This window comes from Corvus hawaiiensis, chromosome Z (assembly GCF_020740725.1).
Source record: "Corvus hawaiiensis isolate bCorHaw1 chromosome Z, bCorHaw1.pri.cur, whole genome shotgun sequence".
NCBI classification, from domain to species: domain Eukaryota; kingdom Metazoa; phylum Chordata; class Aves; order Passeriformes; family Corvidae; genus Corvus; species Corvus hawaiiensis.
In genome coordinates this window covers 77,797,481-77,814,529 of record NC_063255.1, presented here as the reverse complement: position 1 = coordinate 77,814,529, position 17,049 = coordinate 77,797,481, and the positions used below count along the sequence as shown (strand labels likewise).

The window sequence follows — 17,049 nt, the reverse complement described above, 5'->3', positions numbered from 1 at the left end:
ACAGCAGGGACACGGAGCTCCTGGGGCAGGTCCAGTGGAGGGGGACAAAGATGATTTAGGGCCTGGAGCATCTCCGTGCCCAGGACGGGCTGAGGGAGCCGGGGCTGCTCAGCCTCGAGAGGAGCCCCAGCTGAGAGGGGCCCTCAGCCCTGGGTGTCCCTGGCTGCAGGGAGGGCTCAGGGCAGGGCCCGGGCTCTGCTCCTGGGCCCAGCAGCGGCACCAGAGCCACGGGCAGGGACTGAGCCCGGCAATTCCCCTGCCCAGGAGGCAGAACTGCTGCCCAGGGCAGGGCCCAGCCCTGAGCAGAGCCCAGAGAGGCTCTGGGATCTCCTCCCTGGGGATATTGCAGAGCTGTCTGAACACAATCCTGTGCCCTGTGCTCTGGGCAGGGAGCAGGGAGGTGGGAGCAGGTGACCCACTGTGGGCATTTCCAGCCTGACCCACTCTGGATTTTGTACATATAAATCCCTATGTACCAGACCAAAACACATCTTAATATACTGGTATGTAATCTTACTTTTCCTTGAACTTTGTTTCCTGAACCTTAGCTGTACTGAGATAACTTGAAACAACACTTTTGTAGAAGTCAAGTCTAGCAGGACAGTGACTATGGGTGAGGATTGTTTGCTTTGCCAGTTTTTAAGAGAGTGGTTAGAAGGCAAAAATGACTCATTTGCCTATCACACGTCAGCATGGCATCATGTCACAGATTTGGATGCTGTCCTAGCCACAAGGTGACTGTGATACCCACACATCATTCTATTATGAACCACCACACAGGTGCTGGGGCACCTTTTAGTTGCTTCTTCCTGATGCGAGAAACCACGTGGACACATATTTGTTCCCTTTTGGTGTCACCACTTTCTAAAATTTGATTGCTTTTAATATCAGAGTGGCAAATGAGGAAGAAAAAAAAGCAAACTTAGTTGAAATGGATGGTGTTGCAGATGCAGGGAATAAAGGGTTTAAAGGTCCTGTTGCTTCAGTCCTTCAGCCACATTAGGCACAGCAACTAAGGAAAGCTGGCATGCAGGCTGACAGAGCACGTTAGGGATGCTGTTCATAACAGCATCAAGTTTCAGTTGCCATGGGGATGCTAACTCTGAACTGACTGCTTTGGTGTATCCAGAACCTCAGCCCAAAGTTGTTTGAACGTGTCTGTGCGTGGGCGTCTGTGCATACGGGGGATGAAAGGAGGAGGTGTGATGTGAAATGGATACCAAGATATGGGGCTCCAGGGAGTCTATGGATGATTACACTAAGAAATAGGCTCCCAGTCTCTTTGCTTTCCGCTCTGCTTTGAGTACATAAATCACACTTTTGGCCTGTGAGCTAAATGTATAGATGGTGAGGGAGGTCTGCAGAGAGCAGGCGCTGGTATTGAGTTCACTGAAGTCAGTGAATTTATGGCAGACTTTGGCTAGCAGACAATCTCTTCTAATTCCTGCAGATCAAAGGTCCTGTGTGGCATTGTTTTAATTCAACTGCACTTTCCTTATTAACTTCTGTTCTCCACAGCCAAGGGCTTTCAGGTGCTTGCTGCCACTCAAGAATATCCTCCAAGTAAATCCTTCTGTGATATTAAGCCAAATTTTGAAGTATTGACAAAAAAAAGCAGAACTTTCACAACTTTTTAGCATTTAACTTAGCAGGTTAAATCTTCCTCTATAGTGCACATCACCTTATAGGATGACTCTGAGACTGTACTTCATAAAGGTCACCCAACACTGGGATGAGAGCTACATTAAGTGATATTAAACATTTAAGCTGTGGTGACAGGTATTTTTGGAAGACTGTACACCAGAGCTCATGAATGAGGAAATGAACTTTGACAAAATGAATGGTTTCACAGATGGCAGTTTGCTTGGAGCTCTCACCAACAGATGTTTGAGTGAATGTTGTGCAAGGCCTCTGTGTATTTTGGGTTTTATCATTTCATTAGCAAATAGCTGTCACCTGGTGTGTACTTGCTCTTTGGAAGCTCTTGATGAGGAAGCTGTTAATTTTTTTCTTTCCTTGCCTTTTTTTGAGGAAAAAACCACACCCAATACTTTATGGTTTTCTGCTTGGGGATAAGAATGCTGGAACTTAAGGTTTTTTTTACAAGTAATTTTTGTGTGTGTCATAGTTGTTATGATTAAGTTTGTGAAATTCATAGTCACAGATTTAATTATGCCATGGGACTGCAAGTCCCAAAAATGTGAGGCTGAGCACCAGAAGTGGGATTGAAACCAAAACTGCTGTGGAGACACTTGTGTAAAAACCAAATTAAGCCTCAATCAAAATACAAATTCTACCTAACAGCAATAATATTCCAATACATTCAGACCTTTTTTTAAATAAACATTCTCAGTAATGACCTCCCTCCCCCTAAAAAAATTAATTCTAAATAACACAGAGGTCAGGGAAGTATTTTGCCCTGAATCTGCTGGGGTAGATCCCTTTCCATCACAGGTCATCTTTTTTATTAACAATCTCTGCAGCAAATCTGTTTACTTGGAGTTTAAAGAAATATAGTGAAGACATTTTCTTAAAGCCATGCAAAGTTATTAAAAAAGCAAAATTGAAAAAGCAGAAAGTATTATTTACAGCAGACACACTGAGACAGTAAATAAACCAAATGTATTTTATTTTGGACTGGAGTACTAATATATTCAAATTGCCAATTAGAAGTTGGGCACATTTTCTGTCAAACTGTTTTATTTCTGATTATAGTGTTTCATCTGAACTTTAGCATATCATTTCAGAAAAGCCATTTGGGGAATAAATTTGAAAAATGATGGAATTATAGTTCTCTTTCTGTGTATTCTAAGTAAGAATTGTAGCTTTTCCATTTTGAACTCACTATTTGACTTTCAAAAACTGACCCCAAAAAAGAAACAAATATATAAAATATTGATGGAAAGGGATGAAGTCTTTGAAGAGGAAGAAACCCCAAACTAAATATTTGGAATCATCTAGTATGCAATAGAAACTAGAAGAGAAAAGCTAGCTATCCAACCTGAACCAACTATACTTCCCATTTCTTAATTCTGCAACCAACTGAGCAGTCCACCTCCTTTGTAGATGAATCCTTCAATCCTCCTACTACTCACAATAATAAAGTAAATATTTTAATTTTATTTTATTTTATTTTACTTAAAAAAGCAATTGGTAACCATACCAATGTCTCTGGAGAAACACTTTATGCCATTTTAATGAGGGATAACAAAATAGCGGTTTATTATTCTATTTAATACTTTACATTTATACACAACTATCTCCAGCAACAGGTCAGGTGTTCAAACACATCTCCCACACAGTGGCTTGGTGCTCAGCAATTAGTGCATTTTGTTAACATTCTCCAGATGTAATCTATGCTCGAATCTGTTCTTGGTGTCTGTGGGTTAACACCTTGTAAAAACAATTTCCACGTCCAAAAGACCACAGAACACTTGAAAAACATAACTAAACAACAACCAACCAACCAAAAAAAAACCCCACAACAACAAAAACAACAACAAAAACCTCAATAGGCAGGGATCCTCTTCACAATCACATCCTCCAGGAGCAAAGGAGGCTCAGGGGGGACCTTGTGGCTCTGCACAAGTCCCTGACAGGAGGGGGCAGCCGGGGGGGTCGGGCTCTGCTGGCAGGGAACAGGGACAGGAGGAGAGGGAACGGCCTCAGGCTGGGCCAGGGCAGGCTCAGGGTGGACAGCAGCAGGAATTTCCCCATGGAAAGGGTGCTCAGGCCTTGGCAGGGGCTGCCCAGGGAGGTTTGGAGTGCCCATCCCTGGAGGTGTCCAAGGAAGGGCTGGAGGTGGCACTCAGTGCCCTCGGCTGGGGACAAGGTGAAGGTGGGGATCAGTCATAGGTTGGCCTCAATGGTCTGGGAGGGCTTTTCCAACCTCAGTGATTCTGGGATTCTGTGATTCTCTCGTGTATTTCTGAAGTTGATATTTGGGTCACTCAACCTAGTCCAGCATGCCCTGCAGTGAAGCAGGAGTCACTGGAGTTCTACTGGGAGCTCCTTCTCTGCTCCAGCATCCATGATCTAGGTGGCATGTCTTAATGTTCTTGCATAAATTCTCTGTAAATTGGGCAAATTCCCTGCCCATGGCAGGGGGTCGGAACCAGATGATCTTCCAGGTCCCTTCCAACCCAAACCATTCTATGATACCATGAAAAAAAGGGTAATTTCTCAAGGAAGGAAATGGGAGACAAGTCATGAATAGGGGAAAAATGAATTAAGAAATGTGAGGGTGGTTAAAGCTGGGAGACCAGCCTGGGAGTGATGAAAGTGGGAGAAGAGAAGAAGTGTAAGAAGGGCACGGGCATGGATTCCTAGGCTAGAAATCACTAGAGAGGAGTAACATTCACTAAGTCCTTCTGGCAGCTTGTGTTAGAGATTAGCTGCCCCTATGATTTTGGATACGATAGAGGCATAACAGAAACAATAATCCTGCCCATGGCCATATCTATTCTGATTCATGCTGCCTTAAAAAGAATAAATAATATATGAATTGAAAAATACAGATGCAAGAAATGAGCAGGGATGAAGTGAAATCAGAATAAGACAAATCAACATATTTTAAAGCCAAAAATGCAAAAGGACATAAGGGAAAAGAGAAACTGCTGTTTAAACAAAAACAAAAAACAAACAAGCAAACAAAAAAAAAAGAGTTGCTAGAAAAGACTCATTACTGGAACAGGCAAAGTGAGAGTTTCGGTTATACTTCAGGACCAATTAATGAAAAATAGATGTATGGGATTTTTTTTTTGTCATTGTATTTGCAAACGATAAAAGTTAATATCACTAATAAAGTGGTTAGCAGTACACAGGTGCTATTTTATCACAGCCAGCCTGTGAGGAGAAACAGAGGTCAGGAGAACTTTAAAAGGCAGATATGACTTACTCAGGCTTTAATTTGCTTCCAAAAGCATGGTCAGTGACCCTTTAAATCACAAGCCAATTACAAGCATTGTAGTGCCATTACTACTTACATGCTGAGAGTGTAAATTTAAAATGGCAATTTCAATTTTCAGTTCATTGGGAGAATGCAGGAAAATGAAATTGCATACTAATTAGTTCATGTGTATCAGACACCTGAAAGATTAGAGAAAAAAAACTTCTGCACTCATTACAAGTGAGTTATAAGCAGAGCACTCAAACCTTTTATTTTCCAGGCTGCATATAAATAAAGAAATTAAATGACAAAGAAAATTGATAATGATGGAACAAGGCAAAAATAGCTACAGGCCTGTACATAATCACACTTTGAGGGACTTTGCCCATTATACACGGCTTCCTTTAGAATTTATCTAGCATTAGAAGCTACAAGAGGGGAACAGGCGATTGCTTCAGGTTCCCCGCGCTAAATGTTAATTTACATGTCCTAAAAATGGATTTTCCAGCTTTGCAACTTTCCACTTAATCTCTGCCAAACATTCACACTGTTTTTCAGTGCCTTCTCCAGGACCAGGTGCTTCATCACTCAGAGCAGCATGGGAAAGGTTCCATGTGAAGGCTGCTCGCACTAGGGTCTGGGAAGAAGCTGGTGACACAACAGAATAAAAACTCAGATAGAGGGTTTGAGATCTTTTCTCCCACATGACCAAGGAAAATAGCCAGAAATTTAGCCCAAATCTGACTTTTTGTACCCCTCCACAAGCATTTAAGAAGTGTCTCCCCGGGTAATACAGAATCTGTGAAAAAATAAAACAGGGGATTACTGCTTCCCCTCGCAGCAAAAACTGTTCACCCAAAAGAGGGTCAGACAGTGTTTGTGTCTTAAAGCTTATTTCATGCTTGGAGAACAAGACAGTTCTATGATGTAGAGAACTACTATGCATAAAGTGTGAGACTGTGGATGTCTCTACCTTGCCAGATCTAAAAAGAGTTTCTGCGGAACACTAAAAATCACTTTTTTCCTGCAAGTATCATCTTCATAAAAAGTTTCAGATTTTCCGGTCCCAGAGGTTTTAAAGAAAGAGAAAAGGAAAGAAAGAAATCCTCTCAAGACTTCTGCTCTGAAATTATGAAGAATATTTTTAATTTTGCTCTGAACTGAAAAAAAGAGTACAACAGAAAAGTATTTGGCAAGTTTTGTGAAAATTATAGACTAAAGTTTATTTTGCAAGAAAAATAAGAAGAAAATGAAGGGAGTGCTTAAAACATATTAATTGTGTGACCTAAGCTTCTCAAAAGTCCTTACACCCCATGGCTGTCAAAATTACAGAATAACCTGTATGGGATTGGAATTACCTCCAGAACTCCAAAAAAACCCCCAGATTCTTTAGACCTGATGCCATGGTATGAGACTTTAACACATTTTCTCCACTGGCCCAACATTCCTTGCACGTAAGAGCAAAGGGAAAACTTCCGGAGAGCAAAGTCCGAGGGAACTTGGCAGCTGCCCCCATAGTGCCAAGCACAAATGTGGAAGCATCAGACCATTAGATATCCCCATCCAGATCATCTCCCAGAAAAGACATGTCTAGGGGGCCAGTGCTAAACGATTTTGAAATCTTTTTCCAGCTCATTTAATAAAGCCCACCCTCTTAACACAGCCCAAAAGCTACTGTAATGCTGAGTTTTTCATTATCCATTAAAGTAACATTAGCTTTCTACTCCCATGGAGATAATTCTGCTCAGGTCCCTCTGCGTGATCCTTTCCAGTTCTTTTCAATGTATAAATTTTACAGACTTCCTAACCCCTCTGATCTTTACGACGACAACTGACTTACAACACATTGAAGGGCCTTTGTGTTTTCACTCTGCAATAAATAACAAGCAGTGATACCAGCTTTCGTTCTTCAGAGCTGACAAAATCCAGCACTCCCACTGCACCAGTTTCAGAAAACTTCATCAAACAGTGCTTTGTGTCTGCTCTCCACACAAGAAAAATGAGCAGGTAATCCTGTTTGCTTTCCCCCCAGACATATGGGAGCCTCTCAGAAAAATCACCAGTGGTAGTCAGGGCAAAAACATTGAATATTAACAAATATTAATGCCATGTACACCAAGGCAGCTTCAAGAAGAGTGTGTCTGACACAGCTGAGGGCATTATGGACTGTTCAACTTCGTGCTGGCAGATAAAATGCTCAAACAACATGTTGTGCTAGATCCTGCAGTGGGTCTATTGGAAGGGAAACATCCTCCTCACACGTTGCCCATGCAGATCAGTGCAGAAGGTTTTCCCATAAGTATCTAACTCACCAACCTTTATTAACCAATAGCTGAAATTGCCAAAGCTTTGCCCAATTCATACATCGCGAAGAGAAACAGCATCCAAGCAAAGAGCTACAGCAACCACAAGACAGTCATTACCTTCATTAAAACACTGCTAGGGGACCTCAAAGTTGCAGCTTTGTGGCTTTTACTGAAGATGTGTTGGGCACAGAGAAATCCAGTTCACAGTGAGGGCACTGCTGTTTGAATCACTCTAACAATAACATCCTTGAGTGGGATGAGAACACGTGCATTTTCAGCCCCATGGATGTGGCTGAACTAACAGCTGTTTCAACCTTAATTGAAACAGTTCTTGTTACTTCCAGTAGTACTTAACTTGTGCACCCAGAGCTGCTCAGCAAAGAGTACCAGCTCTGCCACCAGGTTCTAGCATGGCCAAAACCACACTTAAAGCACCTTTAGCATGTGTCAAGATACCTCCACCAAGAGATATTGCTGGGATATGCTTCTAAGGGCCTAACCACCAAAAGCAACATATGTGGAACGCAGCTTCTTTGAAAGGAGCCTGTAAAAATCTGCTTCCATGGTTTAGAGCCACAATGGAACATATGCACGCGGTTTTTTAAATAAAAAAAAGGCTCGTGCATTCGTAAAGTCCAGATTATCACTGTTTTGCAACTAAATAGTCCCTTTTAGCCTCAGCTGTGTCTGTGACAGTGAATAAGAACCTATCTGTTCATTAACCACTTGTCTTCATCAGTTTCTTAAGTGACACTGGCAATTGAATCAAGGGTATTTTTTTCCTCCTCAGCTCCATCTGTTACCTGAATCCATGGCCATCTGTCATTTTCTGCAGCAGTCCAGGCATTCACAAGACCCTTCTTATTAAGTCGTGCATAGTACGGGTACCACTTCTGCAGTCCGAAAAGAGCTCGGTGAGTGGACGATGCGGTAATTTGTTGGTTTGACACAATCCCTCCTTCTATCCCTAGTGGGCCAGAGCATCCTGCAAATGGAAAAAAAAAAAAAAAAAAAAAAAATTCAACTGAAATGATCAACTGTTCTGAGTCCCAGGTGGCTGTAATTACAATAGCATTCAAATAGATCCAAAATGTCATGCCAAATGCAGCTTAGAAGAAATTTAAAGTATTTGACTGTATCATCCTTTTGTAGAAATTAAAAAAAAAAACAACAAAAGTGTTGCTTGCAAATAAGTATTCCCATTATAAAATTAATGAAATTGATTGAACTTTTAATTTCTTTTAGTTTGTTCTAGCTGAAGACTTGTGAGTTTGGGTTTAATGGACACAATGAAAGAAAACAATCCTGATTCAAATATTGAAATGATTACTAAAAGTAAATTTAAAATTCTGTCATTACTTCAAAGCTCCATATTGTTGCTCTTGCCTCAAAGTTCAGCATTCAGCCAATGCACTACAAATTGTTATTGCAGCTATATTTAGAAATATGAAAAGAGACATAAGTTTTCATTCAGTTACATTAAAAATATTTAAAGATTTATATATTTAATCAGCAAACCACAAAGTATGTATTTAACTGAAATGTTCCATTATGTTCATAATTTTATGTATGGTATTCATCATTAATGTATTCACCAGAAATACTTGTAATCTTTTTAAAAATCAATATATTTCTGCATACATTGTTTTTTGAAGCCACTCCATTTGGGCACAGCAATAAAAACATTCAGCTATTGTGAGCAATCCAAACTGAGAAAATTATGAAAATTCATTACATACAAACAATTGGCAGTCTATCTACTATTCAACACCCCCAACTGAGTATGTGAAATTTTCCTGTCCTCAGTTCTGATGCAGAATTTAAAGAGAAGGTAATTACAGGAATTACTCTGGCAGCCAGTGTTACTCAGTTGCCCAAAAGATCTGCTTTGTGGGTCAGCTGCACTTTGGCAATTTTGAACACCACAGGACAGATGTTTACTTACATTTCAGGTTTTCTCAGAAACCTGGCAGTGCATCACCTCAAGCAATACCCAAAAATGAACTCTGAAATCGTACTGTTACGAAATCCTTACACCACATGGGCAGAAAGTCACAAATAATTTAATTCCTCATTAATTTAAAGGTACCGAGAAGAAAGAGTGACCAGTGCAATTTTCTCCTCTCAGCCAGGAGACAGCGCAGGGAGTCACTGGTAGCACAATCCCCAGGTGTGGGGTGTCACTGATGATGGAGACAAATATAAACTGAATCAAAGTTTTAAGTTGATTATGGAGGCAGTGTGATGGACAAGCACATGGCTGTGCTCTGAAAAGGTAAACCATGCAGGTGGAGTTCAGGGAGTGTTCCTTCTTAAACACAAAACCTGGCCCAAACTTACAGGAGATGCTCAAATGAAATCCTGGCCCCACCCAAATTAACAACTGACTTGCACCAAAAAATGATGTCACACAGGTTTTTACCAGCCTACAAAGCTCAGCTAGAAGCTAAACTCCTTATGCTACTTCTCTTTATCAGCCACCAACAGAAGTTTTTCCTTCAGCACTCAACCAATAACTGCACAAAACATGACAAAACACTGCTCTCTCCTGTTCCTGTGTCAGGCGCGAAGCGGCACCAGAAGAAAACAGACCCGTTGTTACCAGTATAGGCAGGCACAATATAGAATACACTCAGAAAACCCACATATGCTGGAAAAGTGTTATTCCTCATTGTGTTTTCATCAGGCATTACCTAAGGTCTATTCAAATCTTAGCCGTTTCTGAAGTATTTTCATTGAGGTAGAATAAAATCTTTTGGTGTGTAAACTGCTGAATCTGCTTGCAAGCCAGAGGTAAATGAGTCTTCTCTCCTAAGAAAAGTGCATGTTTTCAAGAGTTTTCTATATTTAAATATTAAAAAAATCTGTGTTGTTTCATAATGGAAAAGAAAGTTCACAGAGATGTGTGTACGTGTATGTGTAACTCACCAACACACCTCTACCTACAGGACACACACATGAAATAGATTGCCCATCTTTAACAGCTGCAATCATAGACTGATAATTATTTAAAAACAGAGATGTGAGAAAACAGAAGAGAGGTTTTCTGAGGGGACCTTGAAAGGAGGCATGCTGGAGCCATGTTGCTTGATGTTTGCCATGTCTGTTGCTGCATTTCCTATTTGAGATGCATTAAATACTATTTGAAAGATGGGCGAAATCCTTACAAGAGAAAGCTGAATTTTCCTTTCTAACTTGAAGTCAATTTCCTTTCAAAATTTAATTACCAACCAAAACACTTAACTCTATTTTTTCAGCTATGACCATACAAGCTCAGCAGTGTTTATCTTCCTTAGCTTTAGAAGGATTACTCCTGGAATCGAAAGAAAATGGCTACCTTCAGGGAATAGGTACTTTATTGTACAAGCTCCTTTGCAGTTCCAGTCATAGTTTTGTCATGTCTGTCAGTTCTTCAATCTGAGTTCAACACAAAATTTACCACTCCTAAAAGTTAAAACCACTTTGGTGGTCAGTTCAGACATAACAACATCAGAGGTGCGGAAAGCACAAGACTGGGTAATAGTTTCTAAACAATATTATAATTACATTTCTTAAATTATCAGAACATTCTGCTACTTTTCGAAATTTGTTGAACAGCCAAGACTTCAGCAGAAGTTTTATTAAGATATGGTAAATGAGGTCCTCCCACTGTTAAATCTGCCCTCTTACTCACCCTTTAGGTATTTATTTTAATCAGACATCATTTTCTACAAGGAAACCTTTCAATTTACTTTCTTTTATCAGTTAAAATCAAATATTTAACATATTTTTGGATAGTCAAATACCACAGCAAATGGACTTCCCTTAGCCATATGCCCATTAATTTCTTCCAAAAACTCCACTAGTTTAATGAGTCGTTCTTTCTTCTTATAAAAGCTCTAATGGGGCTATTACTCTCTAAATTCACAAGACATTTGCTTTCCCTGAAAACTCTCAACTGAATGACCCATCTCTAGTTCCATTAATTATGTTTTATCACTAAAAGACTGGTTACAGACCAGTTTCTGCACATATGATATTAAATTTCAGACACAAAAAATTCTTTCCTTCAAGTTATAAATTATGTTTTTAGGTGTTTAAGAGTTGTGATATACCATTGACCACTAACAATGAAAACAGTCAAGAAGAGCTTTCTCAGATTGTTTGGTTTCTTTAAAAAAATTGAGATGCATATTTTGCAGAACAAGTACAAGATGTATTATATTTTATTGCTATGCCTCTGTTTCTATTAAATCCATGCTTATTTAAACAGAAATCATGACAGCTTGGGAAATCATAATATCACTACAGTAACTGTGTACAATTCAGACTGGTCAATGTTAGTCATTAATTTAAAAAAATGATATTTTTATTAGTTAATGCAGATACATTGGGGTATGACAATACTCTTTATGAAAAGAAGTAAAAAAAATTAAACAGCAATTAAAAAGCTGCCTAACATGACAGATTCACAAGGCAGATTGTGTCATCTGGATCTGGTATTTCAGTGTTATTAAAAAGCAAGATACTGAGTCAAGTAATATGGGTTTTGATCCTACAGTGACAATTATTGGTATGCGCTGAATGAAACCCACTTAATGCTTCTCTTTTTCTCACCAAACACAACCCTATTCCCACAAAACCTCACTATCCATGGAGATAACAATGCCAAGGTGTACCAAGAGTTACATGAATGGATCCAGGGAAGGATGGGAAAAGTCCGTAACACAGGAAAAGTGAATTTTTCAGTTCTCCTGAAGGTCCCCACCATGCAAAGACAGCAGAGTTATAAACCTGCCTTGAAGGCTTCTTTAACAACCTCAACTTTAATTAGATCTAGAATCATTATGTACCATTTTGCACCAAAAAACAATTGGTTTCTAGTCCAGATTTCCTTTGTAGACCAAGGATATGGGGATCAAACAGGTCCCCAGAAAGAAGATGAGTTCTGTCCTTCCACCCTTATCTCTGGCAACAGCAAATCCCTCCAGCTGAACAATAATATTTGAGCAAAACAAAGTAGATGACAGTTACCTTACTGTGGTTTACATTGATTTCTCCTCAGAAAAACATTAAAATAGGGAAATAAGTTGCTGGTTCCTGTTCTTTATAGCAAAAAAGACAAACTATTTTAAGATACTACAGCAAGAGATAATAAGCAGAAAGCACTGGGTTAATACGTTGCTTGAGCATATTTAATTTGAACTTTTACATTTATGTCAGTCCACAAATTAAGAAAATGTCCAAATGGTTTAAAAATTGCTTGAAAATGTGAGGATTATGCTTCTGCAGCTAGAATGAAAAGATTTCTAGCTATTGATGATGAAACATGCCTGATTTTGCAGCACGAATGCATAACTTTCATTTCCTCTGTTGGTCTGCCTCTAGCTAATGTCATGAGAACAAACAGATGCAAAATTGAAGGCAGGGAGAAAACAAATCTGCTGTAGACATCTGCAATCCTTTCTTCCTCCCAGCACCTCATTTTCTGGAATGAGATTACCCTGGCTGTGCTTAGCAGGGCCTGGTAATGGGGCTGAACACCAACCCTGACAATGGGATTACAGATGACCCGTGGTACTGCAGTAATTCATGTTGCTTCCCACACTGCAGTCCAGGCTCCGGGCTCCTATTTCTTCTTCTCATTCCTCCTGCCACACAGACATCCTTTCCCAGTTTGTTCTGCCAGGGACAGCTCTTAGATAACAGCAAGTCTGATTTTTAGGAAATCATTAGATGGATATGGACAGTCATTTAAGAGTCTGTTACCAAAGTGCCCACCCATATGCAATGTGATGTTTTTGCAGGGCTTGCTTTTTCACAACCATTACATGATAATGCTAAAATCTTCTATATAAGTGCTACCTAAACTGCTTTTGCAGAGAGGCGGTTGGAGACACAGCTTCCACTCCTTCTAGAGGTGTCTGTGGACCCTCTCATGGTTTCAGTGATGTGACAGTCCCCACGTGCCAACTTTACCACTGAACAGTAGGGTTACAGATGACGGCTGATACTGCATTAATTCACTCTGGTGTATGCATAGATTACCCACATGCAGTCTAGGCTTCAGCCTATTCCTTCTTGTTCTTTCACACAGAGATTTCAACTCCCTGCCTATGAGCAATTTTCAACACTGCACTCCCCAGGCTGGGATTCACATCCCTCTGATGGATATTCAGAGGGATTTCCTACCTTGGGCAAGTGTGCAAAAAAATTATACTTCCAGCCTAGCACAGGAGCATATGGAGACAGCAGCTCAGGCAGTGAAAGCAGATTATATCTTTTTCTATACAGTGCTGTGATTGAAATGGAGGGTTGCTATTCAGGACTGGTTTGCTTAGTCTGGTAATTCCTGCATTCTCCTTCTCAAGTAGGATGGTGTTCTGGTTTGGCCAAATTTTGAAATATATCCTCTGAGAGAAGGCAGGTTACAAACCACCCCACCCCCACCAGGTTCAGGAATAATAAATTTTCCTCGAAGGAAAGTGCAGGAGATAAAAACTATTTATTTAACAAACACACGGGAAAAGGATAATAATGTTAAATAATAAAATCTCTCGCTGTGGAGAAAAAACCTGGGAAAGTGTCAGAGTCCTCCCTGTGGTCTCCTCGGAGCTGGGGCTTGGCCCAGGGCCAGGCCCTCTGTGCTCGGTGGAAAGTCCTCCCGACGTGTTCTGATATTGAAGCAGTCCAGTGGAAAAGGGAGAAAATCCAAAATTCCAGGGAAGAAAAAAAGTTCAACTCTCAGTCTCCCTTCAGAGAAAAATTGGCCAAAAGCTGACTGGGAAGCAGCAAACCAGGTGCTTCCTCGCTCCCCTGCTGCAGCTGGGAAAAAAAAAGGCGCTACTTCTGTGTGACCTTGAACAAGCTGCAAGCTGCTTTGAAAAAGCTTTGCTCAGTTTTTCCTCCCCTCTCTCAGACTCAGTTTAAAGGCATAGAAAGGCACAAAATTAATTCCTGGGCATAAGGCAGTGATATGGGATACACATCATAGAGCAACCCCAAGACAGATGGATAGGATTGCAAATTTCACATCAAAACCCATTGACTAATGGATTAATGTTGGGGAACTGCAACAGAGAACAAAGTTGAAGAAGGGACCTATCCAAGAGGACTAAAATTAAAGGAAGATACAACTTCTGATTTAGGAAGATCCTTAAACTGAAGACTCCTTGAAGCTGGGAAAATACACTGGGACAACCATTACTTGGTGCTTGTCCCTTTTCTGACACTCACTCATCAAAAATTCTCTTCTGATCACTGTCTAAAACATGAGTAATAGATTGTCACCAGACCAAGCATTGTTATTCCCATGCTCAAAAAGAGGAGTGCATCTTAAACCTCATATCTGAAAAGACATAATGAGAAAAATATTTTTTTTATTTTTAGTATTTTTTCATGAGTTGATTGTGTTTGTGGTCAACTCCATCACGTTAATAGTACCAACATAATCCCTAGGCATGTTCAAAGTGATTTTAACAGAATTGGGCTGGGAAGAACTTCAGAATGAAGATTTGTGTATCCCTAACTGAGACAATCATGGCATCAAACTATCTGGAGAATTTTCTATCCAAAGAAATGTCAAGTACATTACAACAGCACCATTCCCAACATGTTTCCTGAATTCATTTCTTTTTCAAAAGCTCTGGTGGTGAACATTCAACTGTCAGGGTCCCTCCCCCCTGCCATGTGGTCCTGGGAGAGGGGCCCTGGGGGGGAGACACAGGGTTTCCCTGCCCCTGCCTGGTCAGCCTCGTTCCCCATTGGTTGTTTTGTGTTCCCCTGCGTGGGCAAAGGACCCTCGGGTCCCATGATTGCAGCAGTTCCTCGGCAGATCCTCAGCCATGTGGCTGGGAAAATAAACATCTCTCTGAAACATCTATCAAGAATCAGCCTATATATATTTCTTTTCTACGGGCCTTGTTGATTGATACACGTGTTGCAGTATCCACACTGTAACAGATGGTAGGTAATGCGGGCAGAGCGTTCCCTGATCCCTAAGGACAGTGACTGATTTGTGAGTAAACTCTGGATTTCTCTTCTTGTTTCCATTTTGCTGTTCCATCTCTAAACTATGGAGGAACCGTGGAAAGACTCTTGGCTCTCAGAGCCGCATACGGACATTTATCTTAAACTTGAAAAGATTCTTGAACAACGATTTGTAAATTTTGGCTTAATTCAAGCTCAAAAGGAACTGAAACACTTCCTGGCATGGTTGTTTAAGAACCTTTTCTACGTTTCTTGGGATTTGATTCCTACCAAAGACTTTTGGAAGACCAATTGGACACAGTTAATTTCTGAGTCAAAATATATGCCGATGGAAGAATATTTTCATGACTATTATTTAATTACCAAGACTATTGAGCAATGTCAGCTGTGTCTTGGCGAAGGGAAGCGTGCCTCAGAGACTGTGCAGTCTCACCCACGTGGACCGAGCACTCTCCAAGCAGCAGCGAGGCAGTTCCCGCGCACGGGCAGAGCGGCGCGAGCTGCAGTGTCGGTAGCGTAGCAAGGCACGGCGGGAGTGGCGCGATCTGGTGGTGCCCGCCCGGCCCCGCACAGTGTGTGGTGGAGTGAGCCCTGTGAGAGGGGTGGCACACGGGCGGTGGCGGTGGAGTGGAGCCGCGCCCAGCCGAAATGCGTGCTGGAGCAGGGCGCAGGGGGCTGTTGCTCGGGTGCCCGGACGAGACATGGGCATGGCCCCAGGCAGCAGCAGCACAGCTGAGAGCAGAGGTGGTGGCGAGCGGGGAGCTGAGCAGCGCAGCCCGGCCTGGCCCGCGTGGCCCCGAATGCGACCCCAGGAAGAGCGCACAGGCATGAGCGGCCGCGATGGCCCCAGCAGCTCTGTCATCTCCAACGCAGGAGCAACCGAAAGTGAAAGAGAAAGCAAAAACGCAGTGAGACAGAAAACAGCAGCCGCTCAGAAAAAGGAAAAGATCATCCTAGCTAAGGTTTTAGGAATAGTAAAGTGGTATAATGTTAAACAAAATTATGGTTTTATAACGAGATGTGGCAACCAGCAAGACACATTCGTTCATAGAACTGCTATTAAAAAGAATAACCCTGAAAAATACATCCCAAGTTTAGGAGATGGAGAAGTAGTAGAGTTCAAAATTTTACAAGGTAGAAAAGTGTTACAAGCAGCAGAGGTAACTGGGCCTGATGGTGTTTTTGTGAAAGGCCGTATATATGCTAAAAACCATAGTCATGTTAGACAATATCTCCATTTTAGGCCCCCCCTACAGTCTCCCTTTCATAATCCCACCTTTCCCTTTTATCCTATGTCCTATTACCCCAGTGTATTCCCAATCCATTTTTCCACCCATGGTTTCCCTCACAAAACCATACCTTTGCCAATTGTTTCCCCAAAAATCCCTTTCCAATGCCTAGTGGGGGATGAAGAGGGGGAGGGAAGAAATTAACTGTTGTTGTTTAGAGTTCCAACGGCTACAAATGGAAGAAACCCTCTCCTGCCTCAGTTTCCCCACAAAGCATGCCCAGAGAGTGCTGTCTCCCTTCTGTCAGCCTTAAGATGTTCCAGAGAACCTGTTTGGACATTTAAAGACTCAGGAGGGTGGCTTGTTTTGTTTTGAAACTCTTCTTGTTATGTTTATCCAGTCGTTTTCAACGTTAAATTTTAAATCTCTCTTGTTAAAAATAAACGGGTGAAATGTCGGGGTCTCCTCCCCCTGCCATGTAGCCCTGGGAGAGGGGCCCTGGGACAGAGATGGGGTTTCCCTGCCCCTGGTCAGCCTTGTTCCCCATTGGTTGTTTTGTGTTCCCCTGCGTGGGCAAGGACCCTCGGGTCCCATGACTGTAGGAGTTCCTCGGCTGACCTCCGGCCATCTGGCTCTGAAAATCTCTCTGAAGCATCTA

The 17,049-nt window shown here is 41.5% G+C and overlaps 1 protein-coding gene across 2 annotated transcripts in view; it reads right to left on the bottom strand.

The window, feature by feature from the left end:
• The window catches only part of EDIL3 (EGF like repeats and discoidin domains 3), a 238,024-nt gene that overhangs the window by 62,009 nt on the left and 158,966 nt on the right, over positions 1-17,049 (bottom strand). For both annotated transcript variants that reach the window (XM_048292961.1, XM_048292962.1), the window contains one exon: positions 7,998-8,179. In XM_048292961.1, the coding sequence (XP_048148918.1) occupies positions 7,998-8,179 (182 nt within the window). The remainder of the gene's footprint in view (positions 1-7,997; positions 8,180-17,049) is intronic.